The 12,988-nt window shown below is 36.2% G+C and overlaps 1 protein-coding gene across 3 annotated transcripts in view; it reads left to right on the top strand.

Annotated features, from left to right (window-relative positions):
• Nucleotides 1–12,988, top strand: part of lrch2 (leucine-rich repeats and calponin homology (CH) domain containing 2) — a 31,387-nt gene that overhangs the window by 11,394 nt on the left and 7,005 nt on the right. The window contains exons 3-17 of one of the 3 annotated variants that reach the window (XM_007892254.2): nucleotides 1,243–1,369; nucleotides 2,008–2,113; nucleotides 2,210–2,346; nucleotides 2,504–2,634; nucleotides 3,173–3,260; nucleotides 4,318–4,429; nucleotides 4,704–4,819; nucleotides 5,597–5,661; nucleotides 6,559–6,663; nucleotides 7,303–7,380; nucleotides 8,970–9,038; nucleotides 9,749–9,794; nucleotides 10,716–10,856; nucleotides 11,740–11,787; nucleotides 12,706–12,774. In XM_007892254.2, coding sequence (XP_007890445.1) covers nucleotides 1,243–1,369; nucleotides 2,008–2,113; nucleotides 2,210–2,346; nucleotides 2,504–2,634; nucleotides 3,173–3,260; nucleotides 4,318–4,429; nucleotides 4,704–4,819; nucleotides 5,597–5,661; nucleotides 6,559–6,663; nucleotides 7,303–7,380; nucleotides 8,970–9,038; nucleotides 9,749–9,794; nucleotides 10,716–10,856; nucleotides 11,740–11,787; nucleotides 12,706–12,774 — 1,438 coding nt within the window. Of the gene's footprint in view, nucleotides 1–1,242; nucleotides 1,370–2,007; nucleotides 2,114–2,209; nucleotides 2,347–2,503; nucleotides 2,635–3,172; nucleotides 3,261–4,317; nucleotides 4,430–4,703; nucleotides 4,820–5,596; nucleotides 5,662–6,558; nucleotides 6,664–7,302; nucleotides 7,381–8,969; nucleotides 9,039–9,745; nucleotides 9,795–10,715; nucleotides 10,857–11,739; nucleotides 11,788–12,705; nucleotides 12,775–12,988 lie in introns of all 3 variants that reach the window. The other 2 variants (XM_007892253.2, XM_007892256.2) reach the window with 2 other exon arrangements.

The raw sequence follows: 12,988 nt of genomic DNA, 5'->3' as shown, positions 1-12,988 counted from the left end.
ATACTGTAAAGTGCATTAACTGTATTTTGTGAGCAAACACAGCCAATTATGCACACCGATGTCCCACAAAGCAGCCATGGTTTGAGTGATCAATTTTATTTGGGTGATTTGATGACCAAGACATCGGGAGAAAACTCCCTTCCCTTTTCAGTTAGTGCCATGGGATTTTTAACATCCACTTGAACAGGCAGATTGGGCCTCAGTTTAAGGTCTCATCTGAAGAATGGCACTTCTAACAATCCAACACACCCCCAGCACTGCATTGGAGTGTCATCTTAAACTATGTGATTCCAAATCCCGACGTGGGGCTTGAACCCACAACATTCTGACCCAGAGGCAAAAGTGCTACCACTCTCCACGCTGACACAAATATAAGTGAACTAGATTTTGTCACAAAAATTGATTTTTAACTGGGCTCAACTACGCCAACTCCCTGCTTGTCGGTCTTCCCAACTCTTCCCTCCACAAGCTGCAGATTATCCAGAACTCTGCAGCCTGTGTCCTCTCCCACACCAACCTCCTTGACCTTATCACTCCCACCCATGCCTGGTTGCACTGGCTCCCCATCTCCCAGAGGATAGAGTTGAAATCCTCGCCTTCAAATCCCTCCACGGCCTTACTCCTTCCTACCTCCATGACCTGTTAAAGCCATCTCAAACTGTCTGCTCCATGCGGTCAGCAGGCTCCACATCCCCCGCCCGGCCCGCCCCACCGTCGGCGGTTGGACCTTCAGCCTCTTTACCACCACCCTTTGGAAGTCCAACTCATAGTTGGAGTTTCGCCTTTCTCCCTTTCTTGCTTCCTTCAAAGCACCCTCCTCTTCGACCGCGCCTTCAGTCACCCTACTATTCCTAATCCCATTCCTGTGCTCTGGTCCAAATCCATGATTGTCCTGTGCCTTGGGACATCATCCTGACGTGAAAGGTGACATACAAATGTAATTTTTTGTTGTTGTGATTAGTTGTTTCAATAAAATAAATCAAATATTTTTCTTCATACCACATTTCTTGACTTTCCTGCGATATTATTTTAATATTGGGGACTACCCTAGAGCATTGCCCATTTTAGACCTTCATGGTATTCTCCAAATGAACGTTTTAAGGCACTAAAAACATGTTGGTGCCTTTATGGTTTAAGCATTGTGTTGGTGTTCCCCACTACTAATGGCTACACAAAATGTCTTAATTTTGTATTAGACATTATTGCATTTGAATGTATTTTTCTTTTTCTCTTTATTTGAAGTCGAAATCTCCTATCAACATTGCCAAAGTACCTCTTTAATCTTCCACTTAAAGTTTTAATTTTAAGCAACAATAAATTGGTCTCCCTTCCAGAAGAAATTGGAAAACTTAAAGACCTAATGGAATTGGTAAGTGCAAATTAACATAATTGAATAAGTGCCAAAGGTACTTCATTATTTTATTAAATTTATTCTTGTGATAGATGCTTAAATATTTTAAATCCAATAAATTTAGCTAAATTTGAAAGATGGAATTATTTGTGTATCACTTCAGTCATTTTAAGTCTGAATGTAACAAGTACATTGAATTATAGACCAAAAAGGTTTAAACTTTTAGGAATGATTGTCATTGAATAAAATAATTGAATAAATGTTTGACTTAATGTTGCTTCTGAAATCAGTTGTGAAGTTTAATTTGAGTATTTCATTCAACATAGAGGGTCACAAAAGAAATCTCCCAGATCTGTTTGTATGCCAGTCTATTATTCATAATTATCAGTATTCATTCATATTTTACTTGATGCATTTTGGCACATCTCCAAACCTATTAATTTAGCAAATTAGAAAATGGATTCATTCATCCATGTGCAGAATTCAAATCTACTAGACAAATTTAAAACCGCTCCCTTCAGTAAGACAGAATGTAAATGTACACATTGAGTTTTGTTTATATATGCCTTTATGAAAATGTCAAATTGTACATGTATTTGTAAAATGTTCTAGTCCAAATCATTATATATAAATGAAAAAAACTTGTATTTTCATAGGATGTTAGCTGTAATGAAATCCAAATTCTTCCTCAACAAATGGGAAAACTTCATTCGCTCAGAGAATTAAATATACGAAGAAATCATCTGCAAGTGTTGCCTGAGGGTAAGGAGATAATATTTAAATACATTTCTTCAACCCAACTCCAAAAGACTAAAACATTATTTCAAGTGCTTACTGATATATTTCTCTCTTTTCCAGAATTAGCAGAACTTCCTCTGGTAAAATTAGATTTTTCCTGCAATAAAGTATCAGAAATACCCATCTGTTTTAGAAAGCTGAGATATCTTCAGATTATAATATTAGATAACAACCCAATGCAATCTCCTCCAGCTCAGGTTTGTATAATATTATCAAGTATGTGTACTTTTCAGAACATTTATTTGATATCAATTTAAGAACTTTTTTTAGTTGAATTGAAGATTGTGTTGTTGAATTACTGTACATGTACTGAATTCAATTGTGTGAAAATATAATTTTTTTAATTTTCTGCAGATTTGTCTGAAGGGTAAAGTGCACATGTTCAAATATCTAAACATCCAATCATGTAGAATAGACAAGAAGCCAGATTCCCTGGACCTTCCATCTTTGGATAAGCGAGCACTTCCTCAACCTCTCACGGACAGGTGACTTAATAATGCCTCAGTCAAGGCATAGTAGCTTAGATGTGAACAGAATTTACAAATGCAGAGGGTTTTCTTTGAATTGAGAATCTAGGTGAATGATCAATGCCCATAATGTTTACGTTACACAACAAAATTTGGAGAAAGTAACTGAGAAACGTAAATAGTTTAATAGGCTCCAAGCTTGAATTTTAAAAACTTGTGGGATAAAGGGAAAACTATGAGGTTAGGAATTTCACAATATTAAGTTTGTTAAAAATGACTTGACAAGTTTACACAATGTGGGATTGATGAGGAGTTGGGAATAGAACAACACTTGTCTTCTCTGCCAGGGGTCATGTAATGTGCTTTATCGAGATTGTGAGGAAAATTTGGAGGAACAATGTTGATAGTAATACCTTGGATAATCGGTATTTTCTTTGTTCTGTATTACGGGATTGATAGCTTATTTTCTGGACTAGCTTGAATTATAAATAATTTGTTTATTGTATTAAGAGATAAGACTTAGCTTTTCTAACTTTTTTTAATCACTATCTTTCAGCATGGAAGACTTTTATCCAGCTAAGAGTCATGGCCCTGACTCGGGCATTGGTAGTGATAATGGAGATAAACGGTTATCCACCACTGAAGTGAGTTCTTCAACCAATTACTTAAGCTCAATTTTCTTTTTATGGTTTTCCCCTCTTTTTCCAGAGGTAGGTGTGAAGTAACCTCAGAATATTGTAAAAATATTGTCACTCCATTGGTTAATCTAGAAGTAAATTCAGATTTCTTAATTAGTCAATGCAGCAAAACACTTGAGCAGAAAGCTTCTGGAGGAAGAGTTACTTCTGCTTTTTGTCACCTTCCCGCAAGTGTCTGGTGCTAATGTCCTCTTCCCCTCTCCTCCCACGGAATTGTGTAGCTGTTCTCGTTCAATATTCTATGAAAGATGAAAGGCATGCTTAGGTTTTGCTTTTTAGGAAAACATTTTCCTTAACAAATGGTTTAAAATCTGAATGTTAACTTGGTCATTAGTTCAGCAATGCATTGGTGAATGTGAGACATTTGGATGCATTTTTTAAAAACATACTTTCTAGAATTTGCAGAAGTGTTATCTTTTCATATAAATAGTTTTCTTCTGGTTCTCAGTACCGTACTCCTAGGTGGTGTATGAAGTGATGGTTTGTTCCATTTTCTACGTATAGGGCTTTAGCCAATTGTTCCCTTTTTAAATGGATGTTAAAAAGAGTGAGAAAGATGAGATTGCTTAATGGTGCATTTACTGCAATCCACGCGAGTTTATAATTGCTGAATCCGTGTTATGACAATATCTTTAAACACAATTCTTTGCCTGCTTTAGCAGCAATGTCCTGCAAGTGGCAGTAGAGAATAAGTGCTGTTCTCTCCAGGATTCTCACCCATTTCCTAGCACATGCTAAATAGTGTTGTCCAGTGCACCTCTTTTTTGTACTATACCAGTGGCATTCAGATGTTATTGATGCTGTACAATATTTCTTCTAGAAGACTGGCTTTCAATAGGATCAAAATATTAATTCAGAAATGATTGTGATTTAAGACTAAAGGGCAATATGTTTTTATTAAATCTTAAATGTTGTAAACCCATAATTAATGGTAATTTTTAATATTTAGTTTTAATGTTTCTTCTGATTTTGTGACCCGGTGCTAACATTTGTTTCTGTTTAGCCGTCAGATGATGATACAATCAGCCTGCATTCTCAGCTATCTGAAATAGCCAAGGACCTTCCTCTGAAATTAGACAATCATTTAATAGGGAGTAAACTTGACCCTCAGAAAAGTAAGAACATCATGGATGTGTCTTTGATTTTCAAATTTAACTTTTTTACAAAGCTGTTAAAACTGATTTTGAATCTGTTTGGAAACTTCTCTAACCTTTTTGTAAATTGAAGTCTTTATGATAGCATTCTGGGTTTTGAAGCAAAATTTTTAAAAACATATTTTCTGTTGATCTGTACAATTTTGTAATTGAAATCAAAGTAAGCCACAACAACGTTTAAAATTTAAGGGAGAACTGTCATGCATTTTGAATACTTCTCTACCTTGTGTTTCAGCCTCTTTGGATCAGGAACCTGTAGACTTTATTGATAACAATCCAGAAGAAGAGGAAACGCCACCCTCTGAAGCTGGAGATGTGCATCTTAGTGCTCAATTTGTGACTTACATAAAAGTAAGGCATTTACAGCTGTGCATAGAATACATGTTGAGTTTATTGAATTGCTATTTGTTCATTGAAGGATAATGCAGTGTGACTGATGTGCTGAAAACATAATTTTCGCTCAACCCCCTCGCCCCACAACATACACGCACACGCAATCAAAACTATGGCTCTGGACCTTGCCACTTGAATACTTTTCCCACTGTAATACTTATTATTATGTGATAGGTTAACAATTTCTCATGCTAAATGGGTAATAATAAATACGTAGGTATTTGCTGATGTTAGTTTGCTCATTAAATTACATTCACCAATTTAAAGAGAAAGGGTTACTAACAGGTTTCATATGTGTGACTAATTACATATTTTATGGCTTAATCTATTCAGTAAATCAATGCATACGAGTCTTTTGAACTTTAAAAAAGAATCCTTATCTTTATTACAAATTTAATGATTCAAATTCTAGTCGATTAAATTAGGCTGACAGAAGATTGCAGCAGTGCAGATACCTAGATTAAAAATAGCTAAAAGTATGATAGTCTTAAAGCTTCTTTTGTCTTCTCTTACAAAATACCACAAACTTGCATGAAATCTTGTAGGAAATTTTAATTTTTAAAAAGTAATTAGTTCAAATTCATTCTGCAAATTGACAATAGGAATCCTGTTATTGGTAGTCCAAACACTATATTGGATAGTTTTATTTCAAAATTGACTATTTGCAAGGCAGCTGTTTTGAGTTTTCACCGGAATTATTTACTACAGATTTCACTGATATGTTTTGACTTGTAGGAGCGAGGGAAGCTGTCGGAAAAATCACAGCTCATGGAAGAGGATTACTGGGGAGGTGAACCAAGGTATGAATTTTTTTACTGGTGCAAGGGAGGTCACACAATGCAAATATTCAATTTTGTATAAAATAAAAATATTCTGGCTTTATATGAATGGTTCATCCATTAAAAATAATCTTACAGTAATGTATTTTTCATTCACCCTTAGCCTCGAAAAGGACAATCACCCAAGTTGAAAAACATCTGCTTATGGCTTGAGCTGTAATTGCTGACTAGCTGTACCATTCAGATTATGAAGTTCTTGATTTGAATCCTTGATAATTTCTAAATTAACTGATCTCAGACAGAGCAGCACTAAGGATGCAGGCAATTTAAGTGTTTTTGGTGACTATTTGGATGATTGAGGAATAATGCCATGAGATCTTTACAGTCCACCTGATCAGACGGAGACCTTGATTTAACATCTCATCTGAAGGACGACACCACTAACGGTGCAGTGCAGTCCCAGAGCTGCATAGCATATCAGTGTAGATTGAGTTCAGATCTGATTTGGGGCTTAAACCCACAAGCTTTAGACTCATAGATGAGAGTGCTACTAACTAGCAACACTGCTAGGCTGACGTCCAACTTCATGTGTCTGCTCTTTTCAAACAAAACTGGAAGCTGAAGGGGGATTTTAGAAGTTGTTTGCTATTTTTTCCAATTTTCTTTCAGTCAGTTGTATAGACCACACACTAAGTTCTCTATTGACTTGCCAAAATTATTTATAGTAGAGAATTTATAATTTTTTGGCACAGTATTCTTGTAATGCGCCTTATTATGAGCACAGTCAGCCAGCCACATGTAGTAAATTTCTTGATGAGGATTTTTTTTCCTTAGATCTGTTTAACTTGAGCAACATACTGTACCTTGATATCTGTAGACATTGTGCCAAAATAATGTCCTCTGGATATGACTTTGCAGACCTAAAGAGCTTCGGAAAATGGTACAAGAGGACGACGAGCTAAAAGAAGTGTCTGATTTGCGCAAAATAGCAGCTCAGTTGTTGCAGCAAGAACCACAAACCAGGTAGACCATATATTTATGCTTCTTGATTGACTTAAAAAAAATCTTATGAAGCTGTTTAATTGTAATACCTGTATCTAATTGAGAGGTTCAGTAAGTTACTTATATTGCACATAATTTTTTTTAATGCCTGCTTAATTGCATTCCAATGAAATTGGAATTTGTGTCAAATTTGAATACAATCAAATTTGTACAAACTGATTCTGTGCATTTTTCATGTTTATTTCTTCTGTGACCTTCCTAAGAGTGATCAGTTAAGAGTTTAAAACTACATTTAAATGTTTGCTAAATTATTTGTAAATATTGTATATGAGTAATTGGATATAATTTGTACATATTGAGAGGATAATATGACACCTTTATCTCTTTTCTCTTATTCATATTTTTCTTTTTCTTTCCACCAGCTTTTCTTTCTCATTTCTAATTCTGTTGACTTAGATTAGAGCACAGGGCGGTTGTGATGGTGCATCGTTTACCCCTGTCTTTGCAATTTAACACAACTAGGATGTTTTAAACTTTTTAAAAAAAGTTTCCTAGTCTTTAGTTCCTTTCATGTGTTGCTAACAATTCCATGTCCTTTCCCAATCCCTTTTACTCCTGGGCTGATTTGGGATGATTGATGCTTATGGTGTATGAATACAGACGGAGACCATTAACTTTTAAAGCATCATTCAATGAAAACTTTATCCAGAGAAGAAGGGCAACAGGACCAGGATCCAGGTACATTTATAGAACAAAATGAGCTCTGAAGTGGCTTTCTGGTACCCCAAGTAAATCTGAAGGAAGAGTGAAGTGATTTTGTATTAGCTTCTGGCCATAACTTGGTGTTAACCTTATACTGTTCAGGCTCCTGGAATTATGTGGTCATGCTCACTTTTAAAAAGTGAAATCGTATAGGGATTTGATTGTTGTTTGGAAGGCTCCAAACCATGGTTGCAACCAACTGAAAAGGGCAAAACAAGAATATATACAATTTCCAGGAGAAAACCCAAAGAATTAACATTTGACAGTATCCGTCTAATATCTTTTTCTATGACACTGAACCAGTGGCCTCAATCATTGAATACTCTCTTTCTCTGGGGAATTTTAAATTTGAAAGTGTATTCAGGTTATGGCTTAACGTTGCTAATCAAGCATTGATTGCTAAGATCCAGAAGTAGAAAAGCCCTTAACAAATTCATTTCACAGAATTATTTATAATTTAAACTTTACTTCAGCTACCACTAAACCTCTTCAGCTTAGATGTTGGCATAGGTCTTTCTTGACTGTCGCAACTGGGCTCATGGTAGCTGAATAAAATAGAAATGAAGTTACAATTTCAAATAGTCTCTTAAAGTTTTTATTGAGCTCATTAAGTCGAGCTCATTTGTGGCTCATGAGGCATTGTGATTTTTTTTCTAAATTGATTTTCTATTGTATTCTCAGATAATCAACTCACTGTTTTATCAGTTGAGTTAGTTTAATTAGTTATATAAAACTGCAGTATTCTGATTTTTGTGATAAATGGGATGTTAGATGGGCAAATACAAGTAATCTGTTTTCTGATTTTTTTTACTTGAATTTAAAGAAACATCACTATTTCATTTCATCTAATCTATTGCCTTATATAGAACACTGTTTGGAAAATGTTAGCAAACCATCTCTCCTATCTCTTTTTCTACAACTTTGCCTTAATACTGTACTTCGGTTCCATTTCTCTCTTTAAATTTCTTTGGTATTAAGGGGCCTTCATTGTCCTATTGATAAGCACAATTATATTTTGTTTAACAAAATACTGTTGTTGAGGGTGAAACAAAAAAAACCCTCAATGTTTCTATTCTATCAATTCAGTTAACATGTGTGCAGTCCAACCCAATTTTGTTTTGACTATCCAAACGTTAAAAATATCAAAGCTTTTAAAGTTCGGTGTTGAAATACTTTCCTATAGTAATTAGAAATGTTTAAACCGAAACAAGCCAGGAAGAGAAATTAAAGAATTGCATTTGCTTTATTTTCTGGTTTATTAGAAATGGAAACTAACATTTTATTACAATAACGTTTTGGTTGAACAATTCTCAAGACTCTTAAGTAAATAGATTTTATTTTCTGGCCAGGTTTACTTGGATTATTATGAGAACTCATGTTATGTAAAAGCATAAACTTCTTAAATATTTAACTATAAATTAATGTATTGCATTTTTCCGGCTGCCTTTTTGTACCTACGGAAGGATAATAATGCTTAGTTCTAAAACTATGATGTCTTACCGTAAAGGTGTATATTTACAGTTTTGAGGGGGTGGTGTTGTTTTTGGCCATTTTGATTTTTGCAGACTCTTTACTCATTCATCTTCGATCAATGGAAGGGACAGAAAAAAGAAAACATCAGAATCCGATAGAAGGTACTTTAGGGTATTGGGCATGTGCTGTTTTTTTTCTCCTAAGATCATGACTTGTGTGTGTGTGTGTGTGTGTGTGTATGTGTGTGTGTATATTTGTATATATATATATATTATTTCACTGGAATTTGGATTCAGAGCTCCACTAGCATGTACTCCACTAGCTATGTCTAAATAATGGTCCATGACATATAATTCAGGAGGTGCAGCACATCATTATATTATTCCTTTGGAAAGTTTCATTTGGATTTCAGTCCTGCCTCTTGTCCTAACTTCAACATTTTCATTAAATGACCTAACTAAAAGCTGTTTCATATCAATTTACTGCTGTTTTCTAAATAGCAAATAAATAGATTATGTTGCCCTTGAAATGTGACTTAGAATTTTAATGTACATAAATCTAATCCTGCATTTAATGTGTGCTGTTGAACATATCTATTAACATAAAACTTCATTCTGTCTGTTGAAATTGAATTATGCCTTGATCAAGATGAGGGATGTCTCAATGCTAGGGAACTGAATATTTTGCACTCTCAGAATGCAGTCTCAGCGATGAGAAAGAAAACTGAAGTAGAAAGGCCACAATTGTTGTGTGGCTTTGCCTAACNAAAAATGTTCTGCCAAGGCTGACTATAGTGGGACTAGTCAGTAGTGTTATGTACATTTTGTCCAAATGTATTTTGTGACAAATATTTGACTTTTTCTTCCAGTAGGTCAGCAGATGAAATAATGTCATCAGGATCCCCATTCAGCTGTCAGGTAAGCTGTAGTATTTTTATTTTCTATATTGTTAATTTTAACTCTTACTATGTTTCTCACTAAGTTATTATGCCATTTTAATATTCATATTTTGCTTTCTGATTAGGTCACCTGCCATTGGGAAGGTTGAGTGATTAGCTAGGATTTAGTTCTAGGTTTTGTGCGATTCTATGTAGCTGTTAAAATGTGTCAGGCCTTTGCTTTTGCTCCCCTTGGATTGGAACAGAGTAAAAGGAATCAAACTCTCTTGTTACTGTAACTGTGCTAGATTTACTGTTCTTCAGTTCAAAGGTCTCCACTTCTGTAACCTATCCTTATAACCGTAGTGCCTGTTTGTATTTATTAATTTGTCTTTACTGTAGCCTCTCCAATGCCAACAACTAAGTGTCCGACTACAAATACAGTCACTGTAGTCACAGTGAAAATCCTGAAGTATTTTGAGACATGCAGGCGATAAAGCTCCATATCAAATGATTATTACAATAATAATCTGCTGTAAATTCTCCTGAATTTGGTTTTTACATTTTAAATAGTTTGCGTAATTTTGTCTACATTTCATCCTGGCTCAATTGGTATGACTCTCACCTCTTGGTCAGAAGGCTTTGGGTTCACTTACATTCCAGGACACTGCTGGGGGAGTGCTACATTGTCAGAGATGCAACCTTCAGATGATATCTTAAGCCACCCTAATACCCCACCTATTTGAAAGAGGAAGGTTTTTGTCCTTGCGAACACTCCACCAGATAAAATTGGCCATTCACTTCATGACTGTTTGTGGGACGCTGGTGTGGTACAGTGTTCACCTACATATCGTCACTATACTTTAAATAAACTTTTAGATGTTCTCAATGTTATGCTATAATCAAATGCTTTAATATAATACTACATTTCTGTTGATTGGCTTTTCTGTGTACCTTCCAGCTTTCAGGTTCTTCTGCCAAAGTTGAAATAAAATCTCAAAATATGACCGATGTAGAGCATAATTGGACTGAGACTCAGCAACATGTAAAATGGCATCATGAGGAAAAACGGCATAACAAACTTAGAAAGGACCATTTGAAGGTATAAAGACATTCTGTTGCTAACATCATTCATGAAATTCAAACAATGAAATTATTTTAGAATTTCTGAAGTACATGACACTTGTTTCTATAATTAAATCTTTGGAATTGGTTATGCCATTTGCCTTATGATACAAGGAGAAATTTGAAATGTCGCTAACATTGAAACATTACAAGTTAACAGATTTACAATAAAAACAATGATGCTGTGCAGATTAACTCCTTCAAAAGAAATAACTGGATAAGTCTCTATTCAACACTATTGGAGATTAAAGATGTACAGACTGAATTTCAGTTGGAGGGAAGGAAGCTAAGGTTGCATATTGGAGATGAATGAATATTCTATAGTTTATTAATTAGTTTAAGGGTTCAGGGAGTAGCTATACAATACTTTTTCTCTGGGCAATAGAATGGGTGGAGTATAGTGAAGGGGTACAGTGGGGTGACTGACAACAAATTGTATTTATATAAGTAGCTTTCACCTCAGCAGGATATCTGAAGGTGCTGGACAGTCAGGGGTTTTCACCTGAGCTGGAGATTAGATTTGGAAGGGGTGAGGGCCAAGGGGATTGGGGTGGAAGATGACCAAAAGCCCGGTCAAAGAGGAGACTGGCCTTGAAAGAGGCAAGGGAAGCAGCATGGTGAGGAGAATCTGGGATGGAGTTCCAGAGAGTGGGGGGTGACAGGCTGAAGGTTCAATGGGGTTGGGCAGGGTACTGTGAAGCAGGCCAGTGCCTGCTGAGTGGAGGGAGTGGGGGTTTAGAAGGTCACAGAAGTAGGGTGAGACATGATTGTGGAGGGATTTCAAAGTGTAAATTTTTTTGTCTAAATTTGTAACTTGCCTTTTTACCTTTTCCTATATCTTTTTCTCTCTAACCTCCTAGCAAAAATCTTCCAGAAAGAATCAAGAGGAGTCCGAATTTGAAAATGAAGTAAGTATTTGCCATATTTTTTTCTGGAATTTTGGGTATAAAGCCAGATGGTCTGAAGCAAGATTGTTTTCATAGTATGTTCAATAAACTTTGTATATATAATATCAGTTAAACCACTGAATCATCATGTTTTTATTAGTAATAAGTCAGATTAAGAGATGACTCCAACTCTGAGGCCCTCATGATTGGCTCGCGCCAGCGCCTCAGCACCTCAGGCTCTGGCAGGATCAACCTCCATGGTTGCACACTACAACTCACCAAGCCAGTCAGGAACCTAGGTGTCTTGTTCAACCCTCAACTGTCTTTTCTCCCCCATATTCAAGCCATGACCCGCTCTGTCTTCCCTCACCTCTGTAACATCGCCTGACTCTGCTACTACCTCACCCCTTAGGCCGCTGAAACTCTTGTTCATGCCTTCATCACCTCCTGGCTCGACTATGCAAACTCCCTGCTTGTCGGCCTTCCCAACTCCTCCCTCCACAGACTGCAGATAATCCAGAACTCTGCAGCCCGTGTCCTCTCCTGCACCAATCTCCGTGACCCCATCTCCCCCACTCTCCCCTGACTCCACTGGCTCCCTATCCTTCAAAGGCGTGAAAGGCGCTATACAAATGTAATTTGTATGAAGGCATGAAAGGCGCTATACAAATGTAATCTTGTTGTTTTTATGAATTTGCATTCCTTGATATTGTAAACACCTCATAATTGGTTGTGCCAATTTGCTTTACAAGGAAGGTATGTAAGGATATAACATGGATTTGTTTTAGTAAAAGGTTACATGTTCCAACCACAAAATACACAGTCCATTCACTGCAGTATATCCTGTGAAGCGCTTTGAGACGATGTGATAAGGCGCTATGTCAAATGCAAGGATGTTTTGTTTTCTTAGCATTAAATCTTCAATCTTCATTCCATTAGCCAGATGACGAAACATCATTCATACCTTCACATCCTCCAGTTCAGATCATACCCAGTGATTCATTTGAGGTATTGTTGCTGTGTTTGTCATTCTTCATCTCAATCTTGCCAAACTCATTAATTATGGAATCCGTGTAGGAATTCTTTTTGATGTCTGTTCACGCTGAACCCATCATAATGAGTAAGAGAATCCAAATCAGTCCCAAGTATGCCACCCAAACGTGCAAATGTCAGTGTTCCACGATGAAATGCATATTCTGTCCAATGTATCCAGTGTATTTAA

This window comes from Callorhinchus milii, unplaced genomic scaffold (assembly GCF_018977255.1).
Source record: "Callorhinchus milii isolate IMCB2004 unplaced genomic scaffold, IMCB_Cmil_1.0 Scaffold15, whole genome shotgun sequence".
NCBI lineage: Eukaryota > Metazoa > Chordata > Chondrichthyes > Chimaeriformes > Callorhinchidae > Callorhinchus > Callorhinchus milii.
This window is presented reverse-complemented; position numbering and strand designations above follow the sequence as displayed.